This window comes from Phalacrocorax carbo, chromosome 3, assembly GCF_963921805.1.
Source record: "Phalacrocorax carbo chromosome 3, bPhaCar2.1, whole genome shotgun sequence".
NCBI classification, from domain to species: Eukaryota; Metazoa; Chordata; class Aves; order Suliformes; family Phalacrocoracidae; genus Phalacrocorax; species Phalacrocorax carbo.
The window spans coordinates 40493874-40520956 of record NC_087515.1 but is presented as its reverse complement, the minus strand read 5'-3'; the positions used below and the strand labels follow the sequence as shown (position 1 = coordinate 40520956).

The window sequence follows — 27083 nt, the reverse complement described above, 5'->3', positions numbered from 1 at the left end:
ATGGGGCTGAGTGTACACAGCCGATGTGAAGCCATTGTTATTCTCATTTCTTTTTTGTCCCCATGCCTGGTCCATTTGCCATATACCATCCGGCAAACAGCTGACACATCCTGGCTATTATGGACCCAGGCCTAATTGCCAGCAAAGTCTTTAAGCTCTTCCACGTTGGCCTCGTACGAGGAATGGGAGGCCTATATAAACGGTGCTGCTCTCGACCACCGCTCTTGTTTTGCCTTTGCGGAGTTAGCAGGCTGTTACGCCAGAGGGTTTGCGGATGCTAAAAATATAGTTGGAGCCCAGTGCCAGCGACTTGCTCTCTGGCTTTCCCCCTGCTCCCCCTGCCTTGCCGGGAATGTTTCTGTTTTCTGTGGTAATAAAGCATGGGATTATTTAGATGGTAAACATATTCCAGAGTACATTATTTTCGATGGGGAGCGGCAATCGGCTATCTGGAAAGAAGGCGTGATTTGGGGGATCTATTTGCCAGCCTTTTGCCGCGGGTCAGCATGGGTACCACTCTCCCGGGAGCACATGAAACAGGCACTTCTTCCCCATCTCAGGTTTTAACTTTCTATTTTTTTGGCCCTGCAGCCCTCCTGGAACAGAGACCACGATGATACGGCATCAACGCGCTCTGGGGGAACCCCTGGGCCTTCCAGTGGGGGACACACATCGCACAGCGGGGACAACAGCAGTGAGCAAGGTAGGAACGGAGCCCTTCTGCTTTCTCAGCTAGCAAGTGGTCACTGATGTGCTCAGGCACTGGTTACTCTTTTCCGATGTTGAAATGTGCTCAGGTGCTAGGGGTCTGTGCTGAGAAAGGTCTATCTTCCTTTTTTCTTGACACTTTTTTCCCCATCTTCTCCTGATAAGAGGATTGGCATCTTTAATTCTTCCACTCTGCCAGCAGGCACATGTTAGAGTAACATATGTACCAAATTTGCCGTATGCTTAATAAAAATAAGCAATGAGAAGGGGTTTGGGTTTTTTTTCCCCCCTCATTCAAATGGGTTAAAAGATGAAATCTTCAAAAGCAAATATAATTAAGATTGCAGAAATGCATGCTAATATTTCAAAGCAGCCATCACAACTTTGCTGCATATAAAGAAGAGATGTTAGCTGGCCCATTTTATGAAATCCTGAGCAGTGTTTTTATTTACTTTTTTTACTCAGTTCCGATTTACTTGAATGCAAAAATGTTTTGTTTGAGTGCCAAGCCAAACAGAGTAACTGATTTAGCAGGATGAGTATGAAACGAGCTTGGTGCAACTGAAGTAGGACACACTACAGATAATTAGCACTGTCTCAGAAGCTCCGAAGTGTAAAAAACTGAAGTTCTGGGTTTTCCTGAGAAGCTGTTTAAATGCTTCATACTTTTTCTGAAGAGACCAACTGCAGTGGATTTAGTGTTAATTTAATGCAATGAAAATTTAAAAAGGATCCTTAATCTGAATATAAAAGGGAGTGCTTTATTGAAGTTGACTCTGAACTCACAATAGGTATATACTTTTAAATCTGGTTTTATGATCATGTTTCATTCAAGTGCTGTTAGACAACAAAGGAATTGTGTTTCCAAAAAAAAGGTTGAGCAGTGCTGATTAGCATTGCAAAGTCTGCATTTAACAAGATTAGTTTTTAAACTAAACCAGTATATTTTAATTTTTTATATGCATGGACCTAACGTACATGGTGAATAACATCTCTTTATAGAATTTTAAGTATTTGAGACACTTTATTGTTTAAAGAAAAGTTGCTGACTTCATCACAAGTATAGCCTAGTAAAAATGGGGCCTGGAATAGTAAACTGTTGCAGAGCTGAGGCAGAAACTGGTAACCTTCTGACCTCTGACTTTTACTGGAAAATGATATGCAACATAAATTCAGGGGGCCTTTTTTCTTTCAAGTATGTATACATATATATTCTAGTGGTGCTGTTCACAATGCTATAGTTGAAGTGGTGTCAATATGTTCATTAGAGCCCCTTGCTTTTGGAGCAAACTTTAAATCCCTAGGTTTTTTAAGGGTGAAAAAGCTGCTGCAAAAATAGGCTTTGAACTAAAACATAGTGTTTGGAGGGGGTTTTTGTACTCAGATAGGGCTGTTCTCTTATTAGATGGATGTGTGCATGTTTATGTGTATATGTGCATGGCCAAAACATCTGCGGGGAGGCTTGTCAGCACGCTCCTAAACCTCTTGGGCACTTTGGAAATGGAGCTTCTCAGTTCCTGGTGTACTTTTTAAGATGTTCAGCCTTCATTTTCTCCTACATGTGGCATTTTATTAGTCCAGAGTGCCGGTTGCATCCGATGTTTCATCATTACCATCCCGGTCTGCTCTTAGCAAGGTGCATGGTATAACCTTGGTCAGGAAGGGTTTTCTAAAGTGACTTCAGAGCTTGAGTCCTATTAAATATCCACAGAAAGACTTGGCGGCAATGCTTTAGCTGGTTCTGAAACTTTTCCCCAAAATCTAAAGTAAGATTTATTGAGGCTGGAATTGCTGCAAGCACTTGATGGATCCTTTGCATGAAGAAGGCTCATTGTGTTAAAACTTTAGGAAAGAGCAAAAAAAGCGGGAATTTGCTAATTGGAGCTCTAATGTCAAGTTTGTGAAAGGACTTTTGGAAAGGAGACCCAGTCCAGAGGGTCTCCATTACCAAGACTTGCCTTCAGGCCACTTGCCACGTATGGAAATGATGGGAGTTTTTCAGGAATGGGGATGTGGGAAGAGTAGCAGTGGTCTTACTGAGCCTTGCTTTATGTTTGGTTGCTCAAAGCCCTCTGAAGGCTGAGATTATAGGGGAATCTCAGTTGTTTAAGCACACCCATGCCTGCATATACACCTTGCAGTGAAAAAAAAAAGTGTGGTTTTAGCCTTCCCACATGTGGAAGAAGTCAAAAAACATGATCGTGAGTGACCAAAAGGGAAGAGAAGAAAAAGATAGCAAATACCCTCTCTTTCCCCAACTACATTTAAGTTCAAAAATGCCATGATTTGGAGGCTTTTTTTCTGTGACCTGATGTGAGGAGTGGCAACGCTGTGGTCAAACTCACAGTTTCACCTCTGCCGGATGCTTTTCTTGGCAGCAGAGGCAGCCGGCGTGGCATTGCCACAGCAGCCGGGTGCTGTGGAGGGATGGCAACGAAAGGCATGAACCGGCACGTTCGTGCTTGTGAGCACAGATGATGAGCACTTGAGATGCCTGCGTTGCGTGACATATATTCAGCATATTATGGGCTTCCCTATTTTTAGGAGTTTGTAGAAGTTCCTTTTGGTTCCATCTGTCAAGAGTACATTTGCCATTTAAAAAAAAAAAACTAATCACCAGAAATATAACCCTCTAAAACTGTCTATTTTTACGTTGTTCCCACAACCTACTTCCCCTGCTGGGTTAGGTAAAAGCACCTTCTAGGCTGGGTTTCCAACCTGGCTGAAGGTATCACAAGGATGTGGGTATGAGCTTTGCGTTTTCAGAAGGGCACACGGACTGGAAGCTTAAGCCCCTTAGCAAGAGTTTTCTCCCTTAGTCCCTAACACAGACTATGATAAGGTCTATTTTTGGACTTCTTGGAAATTTTTCTTCTTTACCCGATTCCTCAGTACTTTTAATCCCCATGAAGTGCATTTTTAATATATTTATGTCCCTATGCACAACTCACATTGAACAATTACCTTTGAAAACAGGAGAGATGCTCTATCCTCTAAACATTTTAAAGTCTTTTTTAACATGTAAATTTATTTACTTAGTAAATAGTAATGACTCCCAGCTGCTTCGATCTATTGTAGAAATCCATATTTAACTGCTAGGGAGCTGTTCTGGGGTCTCGTGCCACTGAACAGCAGGATATGTTATTGCATAGCCCATTAACACAACCTCTTATAAAGGCCCAGTATTGTGTCATCATAGGGGATAGTTATAGTACAGGAATGCAGAATAATATTATGAAAAAGTTCTGTGGACTGTTTTCTCGTTGCTCTGAACTTATCGTGAAGGTCCTTTGGAGGTCTTTCTCCAAATGGCACAAAAAGATCTGAATTTACGCAGTGGAGAAATAGCTTCCAAAACTCTATTACAAAAAGAGAAGCAAGTTCTTAGGTATGGATGGGTGATGCTGATGCACGGCAACACTATTTTATCTTACTCCATCTTCTAACTTTAAAAGATACCTGTGTGGAGTAATAACAGATCTATTTTGCTTGTTTTTCAAGTAGTCAGGCCAGGAGGACGCTGGTACAGTCCTGGTACAGTCACCGTTAATCCAGAGTGGGACTCTTTAATTCCCATGTTTATCTCTTCTACACAGCTTAAAAGAAAAAGAAAACAAATCCATCAGTGTGTCCTGTTTGTGTGTATTGTTTCTCTCCCATTTTTTTTGTGCAAGCCTCAGCCGAGACTCAAAACGTTTTTTTAACCTCGAAATAACTGTTGCTCTTTCAAGCTGTGACTATAAAGCGGTGATATTTCTTTATAAAAATGTAGCAATGGCTGCAATGGTTTTTCTTCAGGCTTTTGTAGAAGTTCGGGCAACATATAGGCAAAAAGGCAATCGTGTTTATTATTGCTGGGAATCTCAAGGCAGTTGTTTGGAGGCTGCTAAGGCAGGCGGCAGAGCTGGGTGGAGGGGGAGAGAAGGGCCACATTATGTTCCAGATGACTGAGCAAGGATTTATATACCAGCTCGCCCTTTCTTTTTTTTTTTTTTTTTTTTTTTTTTTTAACATGGGAGAAGGAAAGTAATAAGAGCGGGGAGGCAAGGCATTTGAAGCGGTCAGATGGCCGATGACTAATGGGATAGGTGGGCAGGAGCCCGCCGATTGGGTGTCTTAATGAGCACATTTCGCACCGAGTTTGGGCTGCAGTACCCCTTCACCTTTGCCCTTTATTGACCGAACTGACACTTCATTTTTCACATACTTCCAATTATGGCTGAGCTTAAGTGTTGCCCTGCCTCCATTCTTTTTTGCCTATGGACGTCTTGAGAGTGGCTGAGGCCACAGAAGATATTTTAATTTGAAAAACTACCATAGCAAGGCAGGTTTAGGGTGTAACCTGAAACTGCTGTCACTTTGCAGTTTCTTCAATGAAAACAAAAGTTTTAATGTTTTTGTTTAGTGCTGCCCCCCCCTTTCTTCGTGGTGAGATGAAGATTGCTTTGGAGGCGGTTGGGTTGGCGAGGGGTGTTTTCCTTGGGGTAAATCCTTTTTGGCAGTACAGGTGCTGTGGGTGGGAGTCACCCAAGTGAAGAGGTAAACCCAAGTAAAAAGCAGTGCCATGCTTGAATGATGACTCCTTGTTCCCACTCAATGCAGTGTCTTCTCAAAAGGCTTCTTGTCACGCGATGCCTAATGCTCTTCTTAAGGAAAAGTAAAGCATAATTGTGCCTGTACTTCTTGAGCCTTAGGCCAGCGTGGTTGTTGTTTTGGTAATACTTAATGCACAAATGCAGATTTGAGCATGGCCCGGCTGCAAGGCTTTGAGAAGTGGACAAAGATCCTGCTGGGAGAGGCAGGCGTGATGAAGGGATGGACAAACTTCCAGTCTGCAGCCACCCCTTTGCTATACGGGGAGAACTGTGATATATGTCCCATAGCCCAAGCCTGTGTGCATTTCCACCTTAGCTTTTACACGCAAAATCCTTCCAGGGCGGAAACGTCTGTTTGCTTTTGCAGGGCTTTGGGGGTTTCAGAGCATGCGGTTTTCCTCCCGTATGTGAATTCTGTCAGAAATAGTCAGAGTAAGTTGCGCTTGCATGAGGTGGGTGCATATAAGAACAAAATAGCTGCTGTTAGACCTTAACTTCCCGGCAGCACCACTGGGTTGTGCAGTGTGGCTTTTGCTAGCAGCTCTATCATGTGAAGTTTGGGTGAGTAACGAGTGGGCATGTCACTTGCATGCCAGTGGTGATCATTTTGCATTTAAATGTATGGTGAGTATATCCACAATTATTTACATCCAAACAGAGGCCCCTAAACCACAGAAGTATTTATCTCCAAAAAAAAAAAAAAGTATGAAGTATTACCTGCTTTATTATGTAGCCCTCTGGCATAGTAATGGCATGGCATATTTTTACTATAATATGGTAATAAAAGGATATGTAAAAGGCAGACAAAGGTTCTGTCTTTTCACTAAGGTGACCCCTGTTACCAAGTAACTGCTTTACTTATGAGCTTATTAAAAACTCAGAAAAAATGAGCTTTTCATACTTCACAGGCATTGATGTGAAAATGAGCTGTCCTGCGAGTAGTTTTCTTGATCATTTTTAGAACAATTGATTAGCTGAAGAGCTACTGTCATTAGTTGACATTGACTGATAGCAATTTGTCACAAGCTCCGAAGGTCAGCCAGGCAGTGGAAGCTTCGGCTTGTCTTTGATTGACCTTTTCTGATGCCATTATCATGTGATCGGTTAGACTGGATGTGACCCTCGATTGGAAAAGACAGGGCATTAGTCAACAGGGGCTGCTCCTGGTTTTTTTTCTGGTGCTTTATGTATTGTGAATCCCGAATTAAGCGTAATAGGCTTGTTTGGCAATGGAGCGGTATCAGTTTTCTTGCCGAGGCTCTGCCATCCGCTTTGCTTTTCTTGCGTTTCCATCAAGTGGGCAGCACTCGGTTTGCTTTAAATCAAGCATGAGCACCTGTGCCCTCTTCCTTTGATGTGAGATACAAGACTTCAAACAACCCCATATTTGTTTGAAACTGTTCGTGTAGGTGCATATTCTTCAGCAGCACCAGCATTAATTATTTTTATCTCCCCAGAATCATGTTTTATTTTTTAACAGTGATTGAGTAGTTGAGGATTATGCTCATAACAACACCATGTCAATTTATCATTCTGCTCTAAAGCCGGAGGGCGTGAAACTGTTTTATTCCTCCTTCTGGTTTGGGGTTTTGGTTTTGGTTTGTTTTTTTTTTTTGTCTCATCAGCCTGATTCAGCTGTTAGAGTTAGATTTCAGCAGTGTTAAGCCTCCGTGCCTCAGCTAGGCAGGGTTACGCTTCCAGTATGGTGCATGGAAAGAGTCCTCACTTGGAACTGGGTGCCTGTCGTGATTCGAGCATCAATCTATTCCCAGTGTCAGGATATATTTTAATTGTTTGCATTAGCTCTGAATGTCTGTTATTACCAGGCTCTTTTCCTTTTGATTTGGCAAAGCTAACAAATACTTATAAATGTTGCGCTTTTTTTGCCTAAATTGTGGGTAATGCAGTCATAAACTAATTCTTTTCCATGTAAAAAACCTTCCTTCCTCCCATTTGCCTTTCAGGGGAAACTTGAATTTCTCCATCTAAGTACCAACTTGTTTTTCAGGTCAGCCCCCAGAGATAATAAGCAGTTCAAAACCAGCACAACCATTTCAGCACGGTTTAATGCGACTTTCAGTCTTTGCTTAGGAAAAGCTTCCAGTGGGAGGGAAGCAGAGAGGTGATCACGTCAGGAGGCAGATCCCTCAGGCTGAAGCTATTGCCATCATTGGCAAAGTGAAAGGAGGGAAAAAGACTTTGGGAGCTGTTTACCTTTAAAGTGGCTATGGAAATACAAATATTCCTGACTTCTCGGCCTGTCTGTAATGAAGCAGCAAAATTCATGTGCTGAAGTTCTTTTTCTTTTTTTTTTTCCTCTTTTTCTTGGCAAGTTTTTCTAAACTTAGAAATGTCTAGCCCACTAAACATTTGTGTGGCTGTGGACAAGTTTGTGTACACATAAACATGTATGTAAGAACATGGCCCTGACCCTGAACTAAGCATCCCATCAGCAGTGCAGGGCTTTTGCAGGCCACAAAGTGTGTCTGCATGGCCCTGGATGTGTTACTGAGGACAAGATCTTGAATATGCCAAGCAGGGAACAGCAGTGGAAAATACCATATTGCTAAATCACATCTTGGGCTGTTACCCAAAAGCTCAGGTGTAGGACTGAAGGGCATCTTGCTTTCCTTCTTGGATGGGGCAGAGAGATGTTTGGTTGCAAGTAGTTGTAGAAATAGGTTTGAAGGTTTTGTTGTCCAAGACCCCTCTTTTTAACAGTACCTGACTCTTGTGTTTTGAAGGTCACTGATATGATTTGATTTAGAAAAATAATTTCTTTATTCTGGTGGTGTTCTTTTCCCCTACACATCCTGGGCACGCTCCTTTAGGTTGTGGTGGCTTATTGAAACCCATGAGTTTCCCATATGGCCCATATGCTTTCTACCTGGAATGCACCAATCCCTATTTGCCTCTCCAGGTCTTGGTAGCACCATCCAAGTCTTCTGCTATCTGATGTAGGCAGAGTGTGACATTCAGGTGTGCATCATTGACCTCTTTGAATCAGAGGTTAAAGAAGCAAAGTTGTGTTCCTGAGATGGCCTCCACTTTTGAGAAACATTTTATTGCAATGAGTGTAAACCTATAATCATGCATTGTTGCTGGATTAGTGATGCAGCAGGGTGTGCCATCGGGCTGCTTGCCATAAACCATTTTTCCACCTCTCACGTGAAATGTTGGGAGGGGAAAAAAAGGATTACTAAGGAGAAAGCAGGTACTAGTTCCATAATGCAAGGACTAAGGGCAGGTGTTCACCAAGTCTCACAGCATAGGAGCTTCCCAGAGTGTTAGCAGGTTTAAAACAAACAAAAATGTTTAACATGTTGGGTTAAATTTATTGCTACAGTGTGCTGTGGAGGTCAGCAGGGAACAAAAAGAGATTAGACCAATTCGTGGAAAAACAGGTCCTTCTGTAGCTATTAAAAACCCTGGTCTAGATGCAACCGCTGGCTCAGGAAGCTGCCCAAGTGCTGATTGTCAGAGCCGTGGCACCGCCACTTCTGTGTAACCCCTTTCTATACGGATTTCCAAAACATCCATTATTGCTCCTGGTAGAGCCTGACATGAGGTTGGGCTACTTGGACCAATCTCCTCTGGTTTTTATGTTAAAATAATTCTTAAAAATTCAATTCAGGAAATGAGATACTGGATTTTTTATTTACCCTATTTTTGATGGCTCTTGCCAGCTAATGCTGGCATGCTTTTATTGGGAAGAAAGTAGACATAGTTTGTATTTTCTCACCCTTATTACCCCGGTGGTGGGAATGGGTTGACGCTATTCATTCAAATTTGACAGGTGATTGCTTCTGTAAATGAATGCACTCAAATCATAATTGTTGCAACAGAATTGTTTGATTACCTGGCAGTAGCCTCTTTCTCTCTGATAGCTTTTGGATCACCTGTTTGCTGAGAGCATTTGACAGTCCTCATGTTTATTACCCAATTGAATGTCAGTAGCAATTGCAGCTAAAGATAAACGAAAATGCAAGTACTTGTTGACCTTGACTTTTTTCCACAAGATATTGGACTTGATGGCTCTATTGCTGTTGAACTGATAAGAGTTATAAACAGTAGTTGAAGGAAAATGTTTTATTCCCAGAGGAAAATACCATGCTGCTGTGGGAAATGGCATCTGACTAGTGCTCTTTGCCAAATTTGTTTGGTTCACCTTCATGTAGGCTGTGGGAAAATAAAATACAAATCTCCCCTTTTATGACTTTAATATCTCTGCAAACATGAATTCCTGCACTCTTTGTAAAGTTTTGTTGGCAGACTGTGCCAATAACATACAGCGAGCACGAGACCTCGCTGCGTTTTATGATGTGCTATAATGAGGATTTTCAATTCTTCCTCATTTTCGGGCTGATTTTATAATTACAGGGAGGGAGCAGAGCTTTCTTCTTCTATTCCATGGGAAGCTTAATATGTCTATAACTAGCGAAGATCAGGAAGTGCATGCCTGTGGGCACATGTTGCCAGGGCAGGGTCGTGCTGGTGAGAGGGTAGCCTGGGGAAGAAGACAAAGTTATTGCAGGGATGGAGGGATGATACTTCGGTAGGTCTTGCTTGCATCCACTTTTTTGGACAGGGTCCCAGGTGGGTTCCCTTGCAGTTTTTTGAGAGGAGGGGTCCACCTTGGTGTCACCCATCCCAGCTGCATTTGGGGGATGGGAGGGATGAGATCCTGCCCCAGCAGATCTTGCTGCTATACCCCACCCCCCCAGTCCCCCGTATAATATATTTTTTTATTTTCTTTTGCATTTTTAATCCTACTGAAACCTGAAAGGAAGACTTCAGTTGAAACAGGAACAGGCAATAGGCTTTGAGATCTTCTGGGATGAAAGTCATTGTATAAAAATAACACATAAAGAGCACAAAAGACTGTGGAATTATATTGTTTAAAACATAAGTCCTTCTTGTCTCGGCAACTGCTCTGATAAACTCCGTACAGTATTGTAGGAACTTGTTAAAGCACTGAAGTACAGGATTAAGCAGTGCTGTAACAGTTAGCAGAGTCAGACTAGTAATCTTATTTCATTGTATTTTTTTTAGGTAAGATTAAGCCGGTATTACATTATATGTTTGTGGGTGAGGGGTCATTCTTTAAGGGATTAATTAATAGGATCAACGCTATAAGATGGTGACATGATTTTTTCTAACCACATTGACACACACGGGCTTTTATTCTTTTATTTTTTTTAATTTAAATTCATGAATGAGATGGGGACCTTCTCTGGGTGATGGGGGCAGCCCCTGCGGCTTGCAGCAGAGCCACCTGTCACTGTATAATTCATCAGGGACAGCTTCTCACTGGCCTGGTGACCCAGTAGTCGGTGCCATGTGAAATACCAGAGGGAGAGGCCCGATGTCTCTTCTTCCTGAGCTGGTAAGGGAGAAGTGTTGTGACTAAGCAAATGTCTGATGCTGCTCTGGCGGGTCTTTGAATTAAGATGTTGTTGGTAAGATCTTGTAGCTCTCTGGCTCACCTCTTTGTCCGTAATGCCTCCTGCATGTAGCCTTTGCATCTTGCCTTTGGCACGCTTGAGTTTTTGCTGGTAGGGCTTGGGAGGTGGGAAAAGAAACAGGAGATCCTGGCCGAGCCTGTGACATGTTGTGGGAGCAGTGTCACATCAGGGCAAGTGCTGTCTCCCCAGAGCCCTCTGCCACTCTCTGGCACTCTGTGGCTTGGGAACTTCATCATCGCCAGGTGGTATCTCTGATACCATTCAGAGATATCACTGAAAATAATTTTTTTATTATTTTCTTCCTCATGAGCTTTGAAAATCTCACACAGGGTTTGCAGGCAGGTTTTTTTTGTGGTTGCTCTTTGCAGAATCATAACAAGGAGGTGTCAGAAAAAAGAACCATTGTATAAGTAAGTAAAAATATAGTAGGGACAGCCTTTTCAACTTCGTTTTTCTGTGGCTTCCCCTGTGCCACAGGAGAGCAATGGCGCTTGCAACCCTGACACTGCATGTTGTCTCAGGGCTGTAAATTCATCTTTTGCAAAAGGGCAGGAGAAGACCTACTAGGAGGCACCAGTTATGTCCCCAGAAAAGAGCTAAAGGTGGAGGATGTAACCTAACTGATTCTTAAATCTTCCCCCAGCTCTCTGAATAGCAGTTAGTGTCACATGGATGCATGCTAAAAATATTCTGGAGTCTGTAGCGTCCCGATGGACTTAAGAAGAAGGCATATCTTAGCACTGACTGGTCAGCAAGTGAAGGTCACAGAAGCAAGGCTTGTATGGTGGAGAACCTTTTGTTGCTCTCATTGCCGTGCTGAGATGATCTACTCCCTCCCCAGCACAGCACTGAGGGAGAAACCCCACAGTGGTGCTCCTGCTTGGGGCCCTGGGCTATAGAACAAGCGCTTCTGCATCGACTGCCTTTGTGAGGCAGGGAAAAGAGAGAATGCGGTCAGTATTAACTGAATTGCCTGCAATAAAGCATCGTCATTTAAAATTGCATTTAAGTTTCAGGGCACTGTAACATCAGAGTGTAGCAGCCTCTTTCTAAAGAGTAGGGGATGAGATGCAGGCAAATTGCAGGGGATGGAAAAGAGGCAACAAAGTGGAGTTGAAATGTTATGCTCGTGCCATACTCCTCCCCTCTTCCATGCTTAGTAAAGCATCTCCTATTATCCTCTCCTGTCCCTTGCTGTGGCAGTGATGATGCCCTGGGAGAGGCTTTGGTGCAGGATTCTGCCCATTTTCTTTTTTCTGTGCCTGTCTGGAATAGCCTATGCAAATTCTGTGTGAGGCTGGCTGTGTAAAAGCAAGAATCGTGGTGATATTATTTTAGTATAACTATCAGACAGACTCAGTCCTGTGTTGTAGTTCTGTGATGGGCTGTATGTAAAGCAAGGTGCTGTTTTGCCGGTTGGTGAGCAGACTGAACCACAAAATCTTTGGATGTCAGTATATATTTATAGTTTGTGTGTGTATTTGATCGTATACATGCTTGGATGTGAATGCCTCCCACTATTACACATTTTTATTCTGTGAACCTGGCAAGAAACATGGTAAAACAAGCACCTTTGTGAAGTACAGGGCTTTTTCAGGACCCTTCCTATTTCCTTTAGAAAGAGCTAAATTGCACTAAGTTCCTTGGCGTTACAGCTACAAGAAACAAATTAGCAAGCAGTGTTAACATTAGTGTCTCACTGCAGATTTAATCCAGCTAAAAAACCCCTGAGGTGGCCATAATTTACCAGGTTGAACAGCCAACTGGCAAGCAGAGAGGGCTGGTGTAGCCATGTCATTGGGAAATGTAAAGTTGGTGATTTGGTTAAACTTAATCCCAATAAAGTTGGTGATTTGGTTGAACTTAATCCCAATAAAGTAACCAGCTAACAGTCTGCAGGAGTGCAGGCTGCAGCAGATGGAGCATGTAAGTCATAACATGGGTGTATCAACTCTTCACCACAATTAATTATATTGTATCACTAAAAAGCAGAGTATGCACAAATATGTGATTTTTGCAGCACGGCTTTCTGTATATGTTTTAATATAAATTAGAATTGCCTCAGACAAATTAATTGAGATTCTGTGTGTTATTAATACATAAATTTTATTTACTGTTACAGTTGGTCTAGGTGAAGTGACAACATTAAACTTAAAAGTGCCTCTCAAGTTGATAAATGCTAACTTGATACTAAACATATTAATACTCAATTAATAATCAATTTACTTGAATATTGGAGGTTAGCCAATCTGAAGTTGTATGAGGTATATTGTACTGGTCTGAATACATCATACACTGTTGCAGAAGCATTGTGCTAATTTTAGCTTACAAAGAGGATGAAGATAAACTGCCTGCTGCTAGTTTGCCATATGCTATCCTGGTGATAATATTCAAGTACAAAATATTCTGCAGAGAGTCTTATTGTTTCAGTAAAAGAAAAGCGGAAAAGAGTTAAGCAAATTGCTGCTCTGTAAATGTATACAAAATAATGAAATAAAACAAATCTCAAATGCTGGTAGATGAGATCTGTGAAATTTGTTTTGGTTTTATTGGCTTTCATGGGAGTCAACAATTTGCTTTAGTATATATTTGATCCAATTGTATCCATTTCTCGCATGTAAATCTTAAAATCAATCTAAATAAAAATCGATCTTCATTCTGGTAGGCAAAAATATAGTCTGAGTTGCTCCTAACTAGTTAAGCCTCCCATCCTTCAAGTTTAGTGCAGGAATAAGCTCTCTGCTGAGCTGATTTTTTCAGGAGCCTCTCCGTTTTGCTTTGTTTATTTAGAAACACAAAACATGTTCCAGTTTTCATACGGGGAAGATTTGCTTCCACAGCTTCACTGAGGAGCATTTGTCTTCTCCATCTGTACCCGTGGCCAGGAGGGGGTGCATGGGGAGGGGGTGCCCTGGACCCCCCGGGCTTTGGAGGGCTCTGGAGGGCTGGGGGGAAGCTTTGCATTAGCAAGTGGTGAAAAGCTTGACCTTCAAGTGACCCGGGTCAAGCAAACCCCCCACCGAAGAGTCCCATTTGGACACGGATACCTGTGGGGTGAGGGAGGAGATAAAGGAAGGGGGAGAAAGATAAAGTAATCCCATTGACTTGGGAAATTCTCAGATATAACAAGTGAGGGAATGGCAGGAATAATAAAAGAGCAGCAATATTTGCCTGCCCCCCGTATCTGTGTAATGTCATTTCCAAAGGGCTGGAGTAGATAATAGCAAATGTGCTTTCAAGTATCAGATCAATCTCTTGAAGTGATGGGGAAGGCTGGATGCTCTGATCTGGTGGGTGCTGGAGAGTGTAATACAATCCGCGGTGCAGCAGAGAGAATTGTATAAATGAACAAAGATCTGCTGATTACATCTTTTGCTAAAGTGTTAAGTAAAAGATCTGGCTATAAGAGATGGTGGGTCTACTATTGTCCGGTCTTCGACTTGTTTTTATATGGGTTTTCACAGGAACAAATACCAATTAACAAAATAAAAGCAAGCAGTGTGGCCGGTCCGTATCATGGTAGGACACATGCTCTTGAGTCAGCGTGGGCAGGAAGCTTGGCAGGTCTGTCCCCTACCATTGCCATTGCATCTTTATCTCTCTGGTTCATTGTTTGCCCCTGAGTGCTTGAAATTCCAGTTTCCAAGTAAAAGCTTCCTGTTTCTTGCATTTATATTCAGTTGGTAAGACATAAATTTAGCTATCTATCAAGAAGGGCTTCCCCCCTCCCCCCAGTAAGGCAAAATAGGAAGAAGAATTTAATTTTGATTTGATGATAAGAGGTAGAATTCTGCATTTTCCCAGATTCTCAGTGGCAGGAAGCATGAGGTTGTATCCCTATGATAAGGTGATGGATGGGAGCTAAATTCAGCCTTTCCATCCTGAGTAATTTTAGAAGGGACCCTGAAGCCCAGATCTTGTTTAGAAACAGAGATGAGCATAGTCAGCCTTCATTAGCCATCATTTCCTTGCTATACCCTCACTGCTTGTAAGTTTTTACTGTTTTGTGTAGTATTCAAAGCTAATAGCACGCATGTTCTTGTAGTCATCTCAATCCTGAATTTCCCTCTGGAGAGTTTCTGTTTGTCTCCATTCACTGTGGAGAGACTCAGGGAGGACTAATCGCCTCGCTTAGACACATAGCCTGGCAGTCTTTCTTAAATGCTTAGAGTAAGGAGGGATGAATCAGTGCTTAAACTTGCCATTTCTTTAGGAAGGAAATTTTTGCTCTGCGTGGGGAAGCAGAATAAAGTGTGTTTTACCACTGAAAATGAGGGGAGTGGGCTCGGGTGTCGTGTGTGTGGGTGAGGCTGTGTCCTCTGCAGCTCCTGATCATGCCGGTCTGAGTATCTCATGAAAGTTTTTGTCTTTGCTAACCTGTGTTGGTGATCTGAAGGGTTCAAAAAGCTTGATGTACATAGAAAAAGAGTTATTTATATTTTAATATTACTCGGGGTGGGGGGAAGTATTTGTATTTCCATGCCTCGCCCTCAGGAGCCCAGGTTTCAAGCTTTCTCTGCCATCAGGAGTTTGGTTGCTTCATCGGTGTGTGTTTTTGGTGGAAGATTTTCACATGACTCTGGGAGCTGGGGACTTAAATATAAAACCTGTGGGATGGGGCTTGTGAAACTTGGTAGCAATGCTTTGCTCAACTTTCAGCTGAACAGCTGTGAGATCTTTCATGAGATGAAAGGCACCACGAGCAAAGCCTTGAAACGAAACCTGTTGCTGAGTTGATGCGGTAGGAATGGCCATGTTCAAACAACTAAGGCCTTTGCTTTGTTGTGCTGTTTGGGCATGGGGTCCTTTGCTAGCCTGGTAGCCATTGGGACTTCTCTCCATGCACTGGGCTTGTCTGCTTTTAAATGTAAAACCAGAGTTCAACCTACCTCCACTCCACACTAACAAGATGCGCATTTGGTCCATTTAAACGCACTAATATGCATTCAAAAAGGCTCATTTGTCCACTTTGTTTTGTAGTCATATTTGTAGCAATCCTCACTAGCAGATGAGGTAGAGGAGGGGTTTAATAATTTTTATGCAGAATATCAAACTCTTATTTTCATGTTGAAATGAGCAAGTCCCCTTTGGTTGCTGTCCTGAAAAATATCTCTGGATTGTGCACCGTGACCCCGCTGTGTGCCAGAAACATTAAATACAGGGCTTGCTTCTTTGGGAAGCTGTGAGTGCAAATGTTGGAGATGGTGCTGGGTTTTGAGTGCAGGAGGTCTGCAGGCGCAGAAGGGAGGCAGGTTACTGGCTGTGACAGTGGGGACCTTCATTCAGCACCTTGTCATTGTGCCTTATCTGGCATCTTGAGGGATGGCTCTCCTGGGTAAATCCAGGGAATGGAGCTGAGTGAGGTGCTTCCAGGGATGTCCTGGTGGAGGCTTCCTCTCGAGCTGTTCTGCTTGCCCCACTGGAGTCCTAACCCACACAGATCCCTGCAGCACATGGGAAAGTTGGGCTTTCCGGCATGTTTGTTGACTGCTCTGAGACTTGAACCTCCCTATTTACATCTCTCTTTGTCCTATGGGGCGTAGAAACGCGTTATCTTTGAGCTAACGTACAGCACCTGCCATCCTGAGCCTCTCCTTGCATGCTTTTGCATGAAGTTCATGTGCAGAAGGTCTTGTGGGCTGGTGAGAAGTGAGCATGAGAGCCTCCACATGGTCTTACAGGCAAGAGCGTATTGTCCTCTCCAGGTCTATTTTCCCTTGTTCAGGTCAGTGCTGAGATCATATTTTGTTGCCAGTATGGTTGATGTGTCAAAGTCTTTTCCACAGAAGCTGTTAAATAAGATGTAGGTAAAAATGTTTTTTAGCTGAACTTAGAATTTCAACCAGTGATTATAGATGAGAATCTCTGTCTTCCCTTCTCATCCACTGAAACCACAAACTGCAGGTGAAGCTGGTCAGGCAGTTAAAATAAATGACAAAACTCAAAGTTGCTTTGCATAGAAAATGGCAGCGTGATTAGCAATGGTTCAGAGGCTGGCATTGTTGGCTACTGTTCAGATAATTGGCAGATAGTTGTGGAAGCATTTTCCAGTCTCAAGAGAATTCCCAGTTTTGGCATCGGTGATTATTGCTCTCACACTGCAATGGGAAAGAGTGCAAGTGTGTGACTGAAGACTGCTTCTGCCTGAGAAGCCTTGGTGACCCAGTCTTAAGACTGAGGCACTTGCCTCCCTGTTGTAAATGGTCAGCCATACAACAAAAGTTGTGTATGGATGAAGCAAGCAGTTCATGAACAGCTGGAAAATTGTGTTTCCATTTTGCTCAACATGTGATGAGTTAATTAGGAAAGACTCTAATTCAATGGTGAAAACTGGAAATAGTAGTTACTAGGATTTATTTGTCACAAGATAATTTGCATACGGGTTTGCAAATATTTTCTTTCCTTTTTATACAGGTCTGAGTTTGTGTCTGCCTATGTGTTACAAACCTATCCTGGTCTTCATCAAAATAGTCTGCTAATGTTTTTCCTGCCTTTATCAAGATGCAGCATGAAAGGACCACTCTGATTCATGTTTTTAAGTGATGTTGTTCTGACCTCAAAAACTGATACTTCCTTAGATAGTGCCAGAAAGCCCTTTCTGTGGTTTCAATCACCACTTCTTTAGCAATTAAGAATCAGGTGGCATCAGAATAACAACTGATTTTAATATCCACTTTAGCCACCTCTGTCATGGGGAGGAAGCGTGCAGGGCTTCTGCAGAGCCTCGGAGCTCTGCAGTGTGACCTGAAGTGACCAGATGCAAAAACCAGTGCAACTATTGAATGAGAAGGTCTGCATCATCCAAACTGTGCTGACTCTTGTCCAAGAACACAATGTTTACCTGTTCCTTCCAAACGGGTCAATTTTCTGCAAGATGGAGATGTGATTTATTCCCCCCCACGCCTTATCTCAGTGCAGCTTGGCTGGTTGTAATGGAGGTGTTCCTCACTTACATGTAGATGTACAGCAAGGATTGTGTTTTCTGTTTTGGTGATCAAAGTTGAACCTTCCCACTATCAATGTATATATTGCCTGTTCTTTGTGTCTGAAAATACTTGTATATTCATCTGCAAATATGCAGGCTGACCACCCCAATCAAAAGCAACAAATCTTACCAGTTAACTCCAAAATGCTTCTTGCTGAAGGCAATGTCTGAAAATACATTGCCATGAGCGTGAAGCAGCCAAGCTTCTGTCGGGCCCTCAAGATGTGTACCCAGACCTTAATGAAGGGTGGGGTTTTCCTTATCCCAATAAATAGATTTTGTCTGAGGAGGCGAGAGGCAGAAAGAGAGAACCTATTTGCCCAATGCTAAATAAAAGGCTATTTATGCCTAATACATTGGCAGAATTATTCCAGAGTAATTCAGCCATGAGAAAATATGATCCCTGTGTTACTGCCAAGGTCAGAGAGACCTATGGTGATCTGCAGAGTAAGTTCAGGTCACCCAAGTTAAATCTGCCTAAGGGGCTGACTTAGCTCACATACCACATTTTTTCTGAGATTTATAAAAGCAAACATCTTCTATAGATGAAGGCAAAGCTAAGATGTGGTCAACTCTCCTTTAAGCCAAGGTCTCCTGTTTTTTCCTTCTCCTTTGCAGGTTGCTCCTTCTATTTCCTTTCCATTCTTCTCTTTTCCCAGCATTTACAGGATGCTCAGAAAAGCCAGTCTTTTCCTTAGCATAGCAACTAGTGTCTATGAAACCCTTCTAGTTGAGACTGGACATGCAGGCAGGGCACAGGGACATTGCTGGTATTTAACTTGGAGCAGCGTTGGCTGGCTACATGTGCGTGGTGTGTCCTCCCATATCAGTTGAAAAGCACATCTTGAAAGTTGGGTCAAGGGGTACACAGCAGAAGTATATTCCTTGGTAACCACAGCTGAGAGGGTACCATGTGAGCAATAGGATATTTGGCAGAACCATTCTGAGGGTGAAACTGGTGGCTTTGTAAGCAGCACTTCCAGGCTGCCCCAGGAGGAAACAGATCAAGTGATGAGCTGGGCGGATGAGAGTACTCTTCCATCACCAGTGGGTGGAAGGGGTGAGACAAGGTCCTCAGCCCTTTCAACAAGGATGAAGTTGCTTCGGCAGAATAGCAAGATTATTCTTCCATGTGGCCTGTACCTGCCATGGGGAAGGTGATGCCTGTGGTTTTTAGCCTGCCAGAACATGAGGTTTTCTTTAACTTCCTTGGTTACTCATTCATGTCTTTTAAAGTACCTCATGTGACTAAAAACACATAGTTTTTTCTTTCTATCCATTTTTACTACTCTTGCTTTAGGGATAATGACAGATGGTGTGAATTGAAAAAGAAATACGAGAAATCTTTTTGGCTTGCTTTTTGAAAGGTGTTTGAATTTGGTTGTGTGTGTGGTTTTTTGTTTGTTTGGGTTTTTTTAAAAAAACATGGATGGCTTTTTACTACGACCCAGCTTTGCTTTGAGCTTTCTGTGGGATTTTGGTTAAGCATTCTTATTGTGAAGGAATGGAATCAAAGAGAGATGAACTGGAAATGGCTGAGTTACGTCCTTCCCATCCTTCATCCCTCTTGCAGTGGTTTCCCAACTTTGATGCTACTTACTAGATGTAGTGACATAAATAATACTCAAATTCTGGAGTGCACCAGAAGTTTTTCCCTTTCCTCCCATGAGCTTGCGTATTCAGGGTAAGCCCCAGTATCTGATGTCTACGAATATGTAGTGGTAGAAGACGGAGGTGAAAATAAGGCAGGTGTGCACCTATAGGTGATATTTGGGGGAAGTTTATAAGTGTCCAGCATGGATCTGACTTTGCTTTTACTGTGACTGCATGTTATGGATTCTCTGACATCTGTTTGTTCCTGGATGAATTGCACTGGGGTTTATTTGTTTAATTTGGAAAAAACCCACCCCAACCTATAACAGCACTGTTAAACAAACAGCAAAACACCAGAAGCTGTGACAGAAGGTCGTAGGAAACCAAAAAACATAGCAGTGACATGAATACATTAAGATGGAGCTGAAGGGGACATCCGAATTTAGTAGGACTGAAGTATCTGAAATGGATGTCAGTGCCTGTGTGCCCGTGGGTTGGACTGTGAAGGGAGCTCAGCTTCAGTGCTGATCCTGGTGTCCAGTGGCCAACCACAAGGAGCCAGGGTCAAGACCACCTCCCTGTCACCGTTATTTCACCAAAGGGCTCTCCAGATCCTCTGAGTTTTCAGGCTCTGCCGCAGGGGCTGGTTCACGCTAGCTGCCTGGGTGTGCATGGCTTGTACCCCAAGGTGCCCGTGGTGCCACCCTACCTCCCTGCACCCGAGGGGTTTTAGCGGAGGTGGAAAAGTAGATTCCACTTTTTGGAGGAAGTGTTTGAGCAGAAGGGGAATTAATGGCCTGCAACCTCTGCTGCATCCTACCCAAATTGCAGCTTTCTAACCCTAGTTTGCGTTGAGCCCGAGCAAAGTTTAGCCCGGCTACCACTAGTGGTTGTGCTTCAGTTGGTGCAGAATGACACCCATGGGTGCCCTCTGTCTCCAGTGCCACATTCCACCAGATGTTGCCCATGTGAGCTGCAGGCAAGGAGGTGGAAGATGTTTTCTGAAGCCGCCCCTGTCCTGCTCACCACACTGAGCAGAAGGCAGCAGGAGCTGAGCGAGCGGCAGCAGTGTGCCTGCCTGCTGGCTGCCAAACCCGACACCACTGCTCTAAAGCCCGAGTTCAGGTTTGTTTTTCCCATTGTGGCCTTTTTTAAGCACCGCCTCATCAGAGCAGATTTGCCTTTTGTGTTGGAGAGGGACAGTCAAGTGGAAGAAAATTTTGTGTGAGCTTGGCTCTGTCAAATCTACTTATCTCCTTTTGGCTTCTGCACCTCCTTCCCAAGGAGCAGCCTCCTGCTATTGTCACGGGCCCTCCAGAGTGACCGGCTTTTGCTGGAAGAAAAAGAGTGGTGGATTAGGCCACCAGGCAGCAAGGAGCAGGGGGGACAGCATGAGAAAAACCATATTAATTCTATGTACACCCTTCATTTAAAAAGTATGAGGGTTGCGTATTTTATAATTAAAGTGGTTCTTCCTGAGCTGAATACGTGCATGGTAACATAAGGTTTTGTTATTTAGAGAGTGAAGCAGGCTTCTGAGCATCCCAAGCAGTGCTAGGGCAGGGTGAGGGGAGGAAACTCACAGTGCAGTCCAAATGCTGTCCACTCGGTCGTGCTTGCAAATGTTTCTGACATTTCCTTAGAAAAGAGGAGCATAAGTGTTTTGGGTCCAGCTCCTGCCCTGTTCATAGAGAGCCCCGGTAGTGGAAGATTCCCAAGTCCCTGTTGTTCTCCCTACTCTGCGCAGTAGTTTAGGTTACCACACAGGTGTCTAATTTCCATTGGACCTCAAAGACACCTTGTGGAAATGGTTCTTCTACGTGGATGTAGCCAGCCCTGTTCTCTGCCCTCCTTTCCATAGCCGTGAGATAGAGGGTCCTGCACTGGGAACCACCAGGCTGCCACAGAAGCATTTTTGGATTAACCTGCCATAACAAATCAAAATTGTCTCCCTCTTGTTTTAAGTACAAAGAAATAATTGACATGCACCTTAAGTTCAAAGCCAGGTGTCTTTTTGCTAACTGCCTAATCAAGAAGTTTCAGTGGCTATGATTTGCTGGAGTAATGGCTGCAGCAATGCATCTTTATAAGGTTGTGTGAGATAATGGGTGCTTTTCTGAAGCATAGAAAATGGCAGCTGAGATGATGTTACTGTCAAAAGAGGAAAGACAGGTGGGACGGGGGCGTGGTTTATTCTCATCCCTTTTAATTCTACCTTTTATAGTTGCAAAGTGACCACTGTATGTGAGGAAACAGAGTATGTGGTGCCACCATGGCATGCAAATTGAAGTTTAATGTTAGTTTTCTTTCAATCGTGTCTTGGTTTTCATTGTCAGATGTTACTAATGGACTAGGGGAAGGAAAAAAGACAATTTGTTGGTTTTGATACCGCTTTAAAATGGGTGACAGGAGTGGAAGAAAATACATTCCGTACCAGCAAGAACTTTCTCACTTCTCACAAATCACATGAGAACTTCCGATTGGAAATATCTCATGTGGATTTGGTAGGTCATGAATCTCAACTTGCCTGAGCCACACCTAGACTAATTCTGTCCCATTCATTATATGACTCCTGTGACATAAGGGAACCAGCCCTGCAAAAGATGATTTGGGGCAAACAGTGCCTGAACTATATTTCAGACTGCAGCTTGGGCCAGAATCATTTAGTCTTTAATTAGCCCAAAAGAAAATGCTTTAGTTTGGTTCACAATCCCAAGAATTTTCGTTTGTCTTGCCCAACAATTAATTTTTTTTAAAACCTTTTTTTCAATAGAAGAACCTAATTTTGAATCGTTTGGACAGTGTCAAGGTTTTGGTGCATATTTTCTGTTGTACAACATGAAATCTACAGCATCATCTCTTCTGGAGCAGGCATGCAGGCAGGGCCCAGGGCAATTTAGCTGTGCTTAGGGAAGGAAGCCTACTTAAATGCTCCACTGGCATAAACTGTTTCTACAGCTAATGCGTCCCTTAGTTTATACGTAATATGCTTCTGATCTTTGCCTTGAGCCTCTTATAGCTGCTTGCGCTCAGTCCAAGACTCAAGTGTCTTAGGAGCTGGATAAACACAAAGATAGAGCCAGTTGTTAAGGAGCTATAGAGATTTACAGAAGTTGACCTCATGGCCATTTGGGGTATTAGTTGGGCATATTTCCCCCATGGCAGAACAGTCCTGTGCTCCTGCTGCGGCTTGTGCTCCTGCTTTGCGAGGGAGTAAGACCAACTGAATCCAATGGTGGATTTACCTGTGTCTCAGCCATATGTGGTTGACTTCTCATAGAGCATGCAACTGGTGGGACCCATAGCTGGGAGAGCCAGCTCTCCAGCCGAGGTTGGAGAAAATAGGTTTCAAAAAAAGACCTATATTTGAACAAAATGAGAGAATGACTGAAAAACAGCTTTTCCCAAGAAGTGGTAGGGTCTCCATGCTGGCTTTTAAGTTAGGGAAAAAAAAACCAAACCAACTGTTTAAGCTTTTTTCCATTCTTGGTTAAAGCAGGATGTTTTTTTGTTTAACCAGATACTTTTCTGTAGGGTATTTGCTTCCAGCTGCTCAAAGTAAACTTCTGTTGCTGGCAACAGAAGTTGTTTGCTTCCCATACAATGAATTGCTTTATTTTTAATATTTCGTTCAGCACAGAGATGCACAGCTCCAAAAATATCACACAACTTACCCATAATAGCAGAGTTTTCTGAACCCCATTAAGAAGTGCTACATTGTGCAGGAGGTTCCCTTAATTTCAGCTGTAAAAAGCTGCCAAACAAATGAAAATTAATAAAATCTGTGGGGTTTCCCCCCCCCGTACATCAATGCTGTTTTTACTTTTTGCGTAGACAGCTAATTTGCTCGCTGCTTCCCTGAAGGGAATTAAAGTCAAAAAGGAGGATCAAGTTACTAGAAAAAGGTGCTCCTATCTCTAAAGAATAAAGTACAATGATTCAAGAAAAAAAACTTTGAAAATTTGTCAAATGCAAGTGTAATTTATACTTGTCCAGGTTACCTCATCTATGAGTATTTGTGTAGGATATTTTTGCAACTGTTTGCTTTAGTGTCTTGTAAATATGGATACTGTCTGTGACTGACAACCTCCTACTGTCTGTGCCATGGTCTGAATCCTTGCACGAAACATGCACCGCATGTCCTTAAGAGATGAGTGCAACCCCAAACACGTGTTATTTGTTCCTTGCTAATGCTCATTTTCAACCTTGTTGTTCCTCATTAACTTTTTATTAAGTATATTTGAGAAGGGTTTTTCTTTAAGAATTTAAAACAAAATTGGTCCCTTGTCAATACCACATTTCAAATTCACAAGCAGACCTACATCATCATTGTAAATAATTTTTGGGGCTGTTCTGTAGGCCACTCAATGTGCTGAGATGATTGCTGCCATTGACCTTGGGAACTCCTGGAGTGGGTGCTTCTATCACATCTGACTAATCACGGTTCCAAACTAATAGGAAATGTTTTTCCCAATTAAGAAATTGCACCATTACTTTAAGCTTTCTGAAGTACCATTTTGCTTGTAGCCCCATCATCAGCTCATGTGCCTTGCTTGGGAAGTGGCAGGTTGAGAGCAGTCACAGTGGGCTGATGTTATATGTGCAATATATGTGTGTATATACATGTGTAAATTGAGAAGATTTCCCCAAAATACATTATTTCAAAAATGACGAGCCTTTTCATGCCAAAACTTCTAGTTCTCCTCAGCAAATGGTACATCTTGGATTACCAGCTAGACATGCATCCCCAGACTATGCCAGTGCCTTCCAGCTCTCTCCTAGCATATCTCAGCACCCAACCCCCTACACTGCTCAGTTTCTCTCCTTCCCCACCTTACGGTAAGGAGGAATTATCATTTCTGAGTAGTGAATTTGCCCCCCTAAACTTGTGGACATAAATATTAGCCACCCTGACTCACATCAGAGTCACTTAGGTATGACACTTGCTCACCACATTCCTTAGCCAAGTTGGGGATGGCTGTGTCAGAAACAAACTTTAAAACTCCAGAAAACTCCCTATTCTTTGGTTGCCCAAGTCCATTCAGTGTTGCTGGTCTGAGATAATGATTCTTGTTTTATGTCCTGTGAACAGTAGGTTGTGGCAGATTCCTTCTCTCTTGCTCTTGTTTTACAGAAAAACTTCTTGTGTCTTTGGACCTGCTTTTTGAGAGTTCATAATTTTGTACCTTAAAAGAAAATTGCATTTCACACGTAGGCCTGGTTTTGCTCTGCAAAAAGTCAGTATGGTGGATATGTGGGTATCCAGCAAACTAAAGATGTGTTTCTCTAAAGGATAACCTAGGTAAAGGTGTGGAAATTACAATAGTTACAATAAATTAGCACAGAACACTGAAGAAAGGTTAAGGAAAGTAATTTTGCCACTTAAAATATCTCTAGTACATTATGTTGCTTAAAGTTACTAGTGAATCCTGCTTTCCAGTTACCTGGAAAGGTTACCAAAGAGATTTGGGTTCTTAGAGGGGCTAAAAGAGAAAAGAACCAACAGAGCTGTGAGCGAACAGTGAGCAGTTAAATATTTGGCTTAGATAACGTAGGGTTTCTCATACTAGCAGAAGCATGAATTTGAGGAACTTGTATCTAAATGCCTTTAAAAAAACATCTTGGAATTAAAAAAAAAATCACACTACTAAAAAGCCCACCAACTTTGGGGCATCATGTTAGGTGTTTCAGTTCATAGCACTGAAAACAGTGCAAGTCTAGTACAGAAGTCAATAGCTTTTGTCCAAACACAGCACCTATTTAAACTATATTAGCTTATTAAATGCAAAAGTAAGTGCAAAATGTAAAGTTCTTCTAGGAGGCAGAAGCTGCTTTTAACAGCAGATATTTGGAAACATAAAAATAAGTTCAGCTTAGGGAGTGTTGAGTCTTTTAGAAGACACTGATTTAGTCATCTGTTAATGGAGCCATCCAGTCCACCTAAAAGTTGCTCTGGGTCTTTTTCAGGGCCTCTAGGTACATGTGTTTTACATGTGTACATATACTTTACATTTTTATCCATGAACACCTTAAAGCAGTGGATTTAGATGTTTATCTAGAGGTGGACTTTAAAAGCTGTGGAAGGTGGCATTCATCATGTGGTGTGGTGGACCTCAGCAAAGCCGGTGCTCTCCTCTCTCACCACCTCCCAGCAAATTGAACAGTGGACCCCAAAACCCCCCTCAAATCTCATGACAGTGGTGTAGGAAGCAGGCTTTTTGGGAATAGTGTGTTTTGCTTTGATAGAAGAATATTTGTGCTCCAAATACTGATTTGATCCTAACACAGGGCTACGTGCAGTGAGAAATAACCTGTTGCATCTGGTGAAGGTACTTGTAGCAAAACTGTATTTGGCATGTTGATACTGAGATGTCTAGTCACTTAAAATAATCCAAGGATGTTAGTCTAAAGAGCTGCATGCAAAGTCATGGATTTTCTAGTAGAGTGAAGGGCCAGGGTTTTTAGGACATCTGAATTTCCAACCTTTCTGAAATGTCCCTGATTTGGGATTGGGACTCTTTATGTTGTATCTGGGCAACTTCTATGTTAGAGGTCTGAGGATGGATTTAGGAGCTGGGTGGCTGAAAGTTGCCTAGCTATGCCTTTCCACCTTTGCAGGGTGATGACGTTTCATTTTGGTATGATGTGGAAGCAAGGGAGCAGGCTTTGAATTGCCACCTAATTCCTGCAATGGCCACTGCCACTGAAGGTGAGCGCATGTACCAAGCTGCTCTCCAATTGCACCTATTTTGCCGACAAAGGTTTATAACAGATCACCCAGGACAAAGAGAGCATTACCCACTTGAGGAGCCACTGTAAACCCAGTTGCCCTTTGCTGCTTCTGCCTCTGATTTTTGGGGGAATGGGAGGTGAAGGGAAGTCATAGGAAGCAATGGTGGCAGGGAGGGGGATGCAGTGAGAGGAGCCCCCACTGGCACAGCCAGCCTGACCCATTCAGTGGGGCTGAATACGATAAATGCCGCTTTATCCTTTCTTGAAAGGAATAAGATAGCACAGCCTAAATGCCTGGGTGTGCTTAAATAGGCAACTCTGGGATGCCGGAGTCGAGGGCGTTTGAAATCGGAGCTCTCCGACAGCCGGGGAGCTGCCACAGGTCACCTGCCTCGCTCCATGGGGACAGGCCCAGGTCTGGCAAGAAATCGTCCATGGACGAATTGTAGTACAAATTCCTTTCTTTGTTGGTTGGCCCCTTTCACTAGACCATGGCCTATAAAAAATTGTGTAAAAACAATTCTTAAATATTATTTGAAAGGGCAAGCGGCCACGCTGGAAGGTTTGACAGTTTGACATATAGCGCCTGGTTTTGCTCGCTGGGGAACGGGCGCGCGGAGCCTGGGCTCTCCTCCTGCTCCTTACAGGCTCCGGGTTTCTTTTAAATAGTGTCTAGTTGCTGTGCAGAGTTGCTGCGCTCCCAGCAATTTGACAGGCAACGAGTCTGCTTCAGTGATCTTAAATCCTTTTAGACTAATTTGCGAGCGAGCAGAAAAACAGCTAGCACCTTCGGATCCAGCGCTCAAAACCAGAGAATCAGGTATTGCCAATTAAAGTGCCATTTCCAACCATCATATCAAGAGAGATTACTTGCAATTCCTCTGATAATGTCACACCATGCCTAAAGAGAAAGCGAGCCAGAGTTTTTCCACGGACAAAGGATCCATGTGGACCAAACTCATTGGCAACTGAGACGAAGGGAGCGTGATGCAGATTGTGCATACG

General features: G+C 42.9%; 1 protein-coding gene across 3 annotated transcripts in view; it reads left to right on the top strand.

Annotated features, from left to right (window-relative positions):
• MEIS1 (Meis homeobox 1) overlaps positions 1 to 27083 on the top strand; it is a 109590-nt gene that overhangs the window by 27216 nt on the left and 55291 nt on the right. For all 3 annotated transcript variants that reach the window (XM_064446650.1, XM_064446649.1, XM_064446651.1), the window contains one exon: positions 592 to 703. In XM_064446650.1, the coding sequence (XP_064302720.1) occupies positions 592 to 703 (112 nt within the window). The remainder of the gene's footprint in view (positions 1 to 591; positions 704 to 27083) is intronic.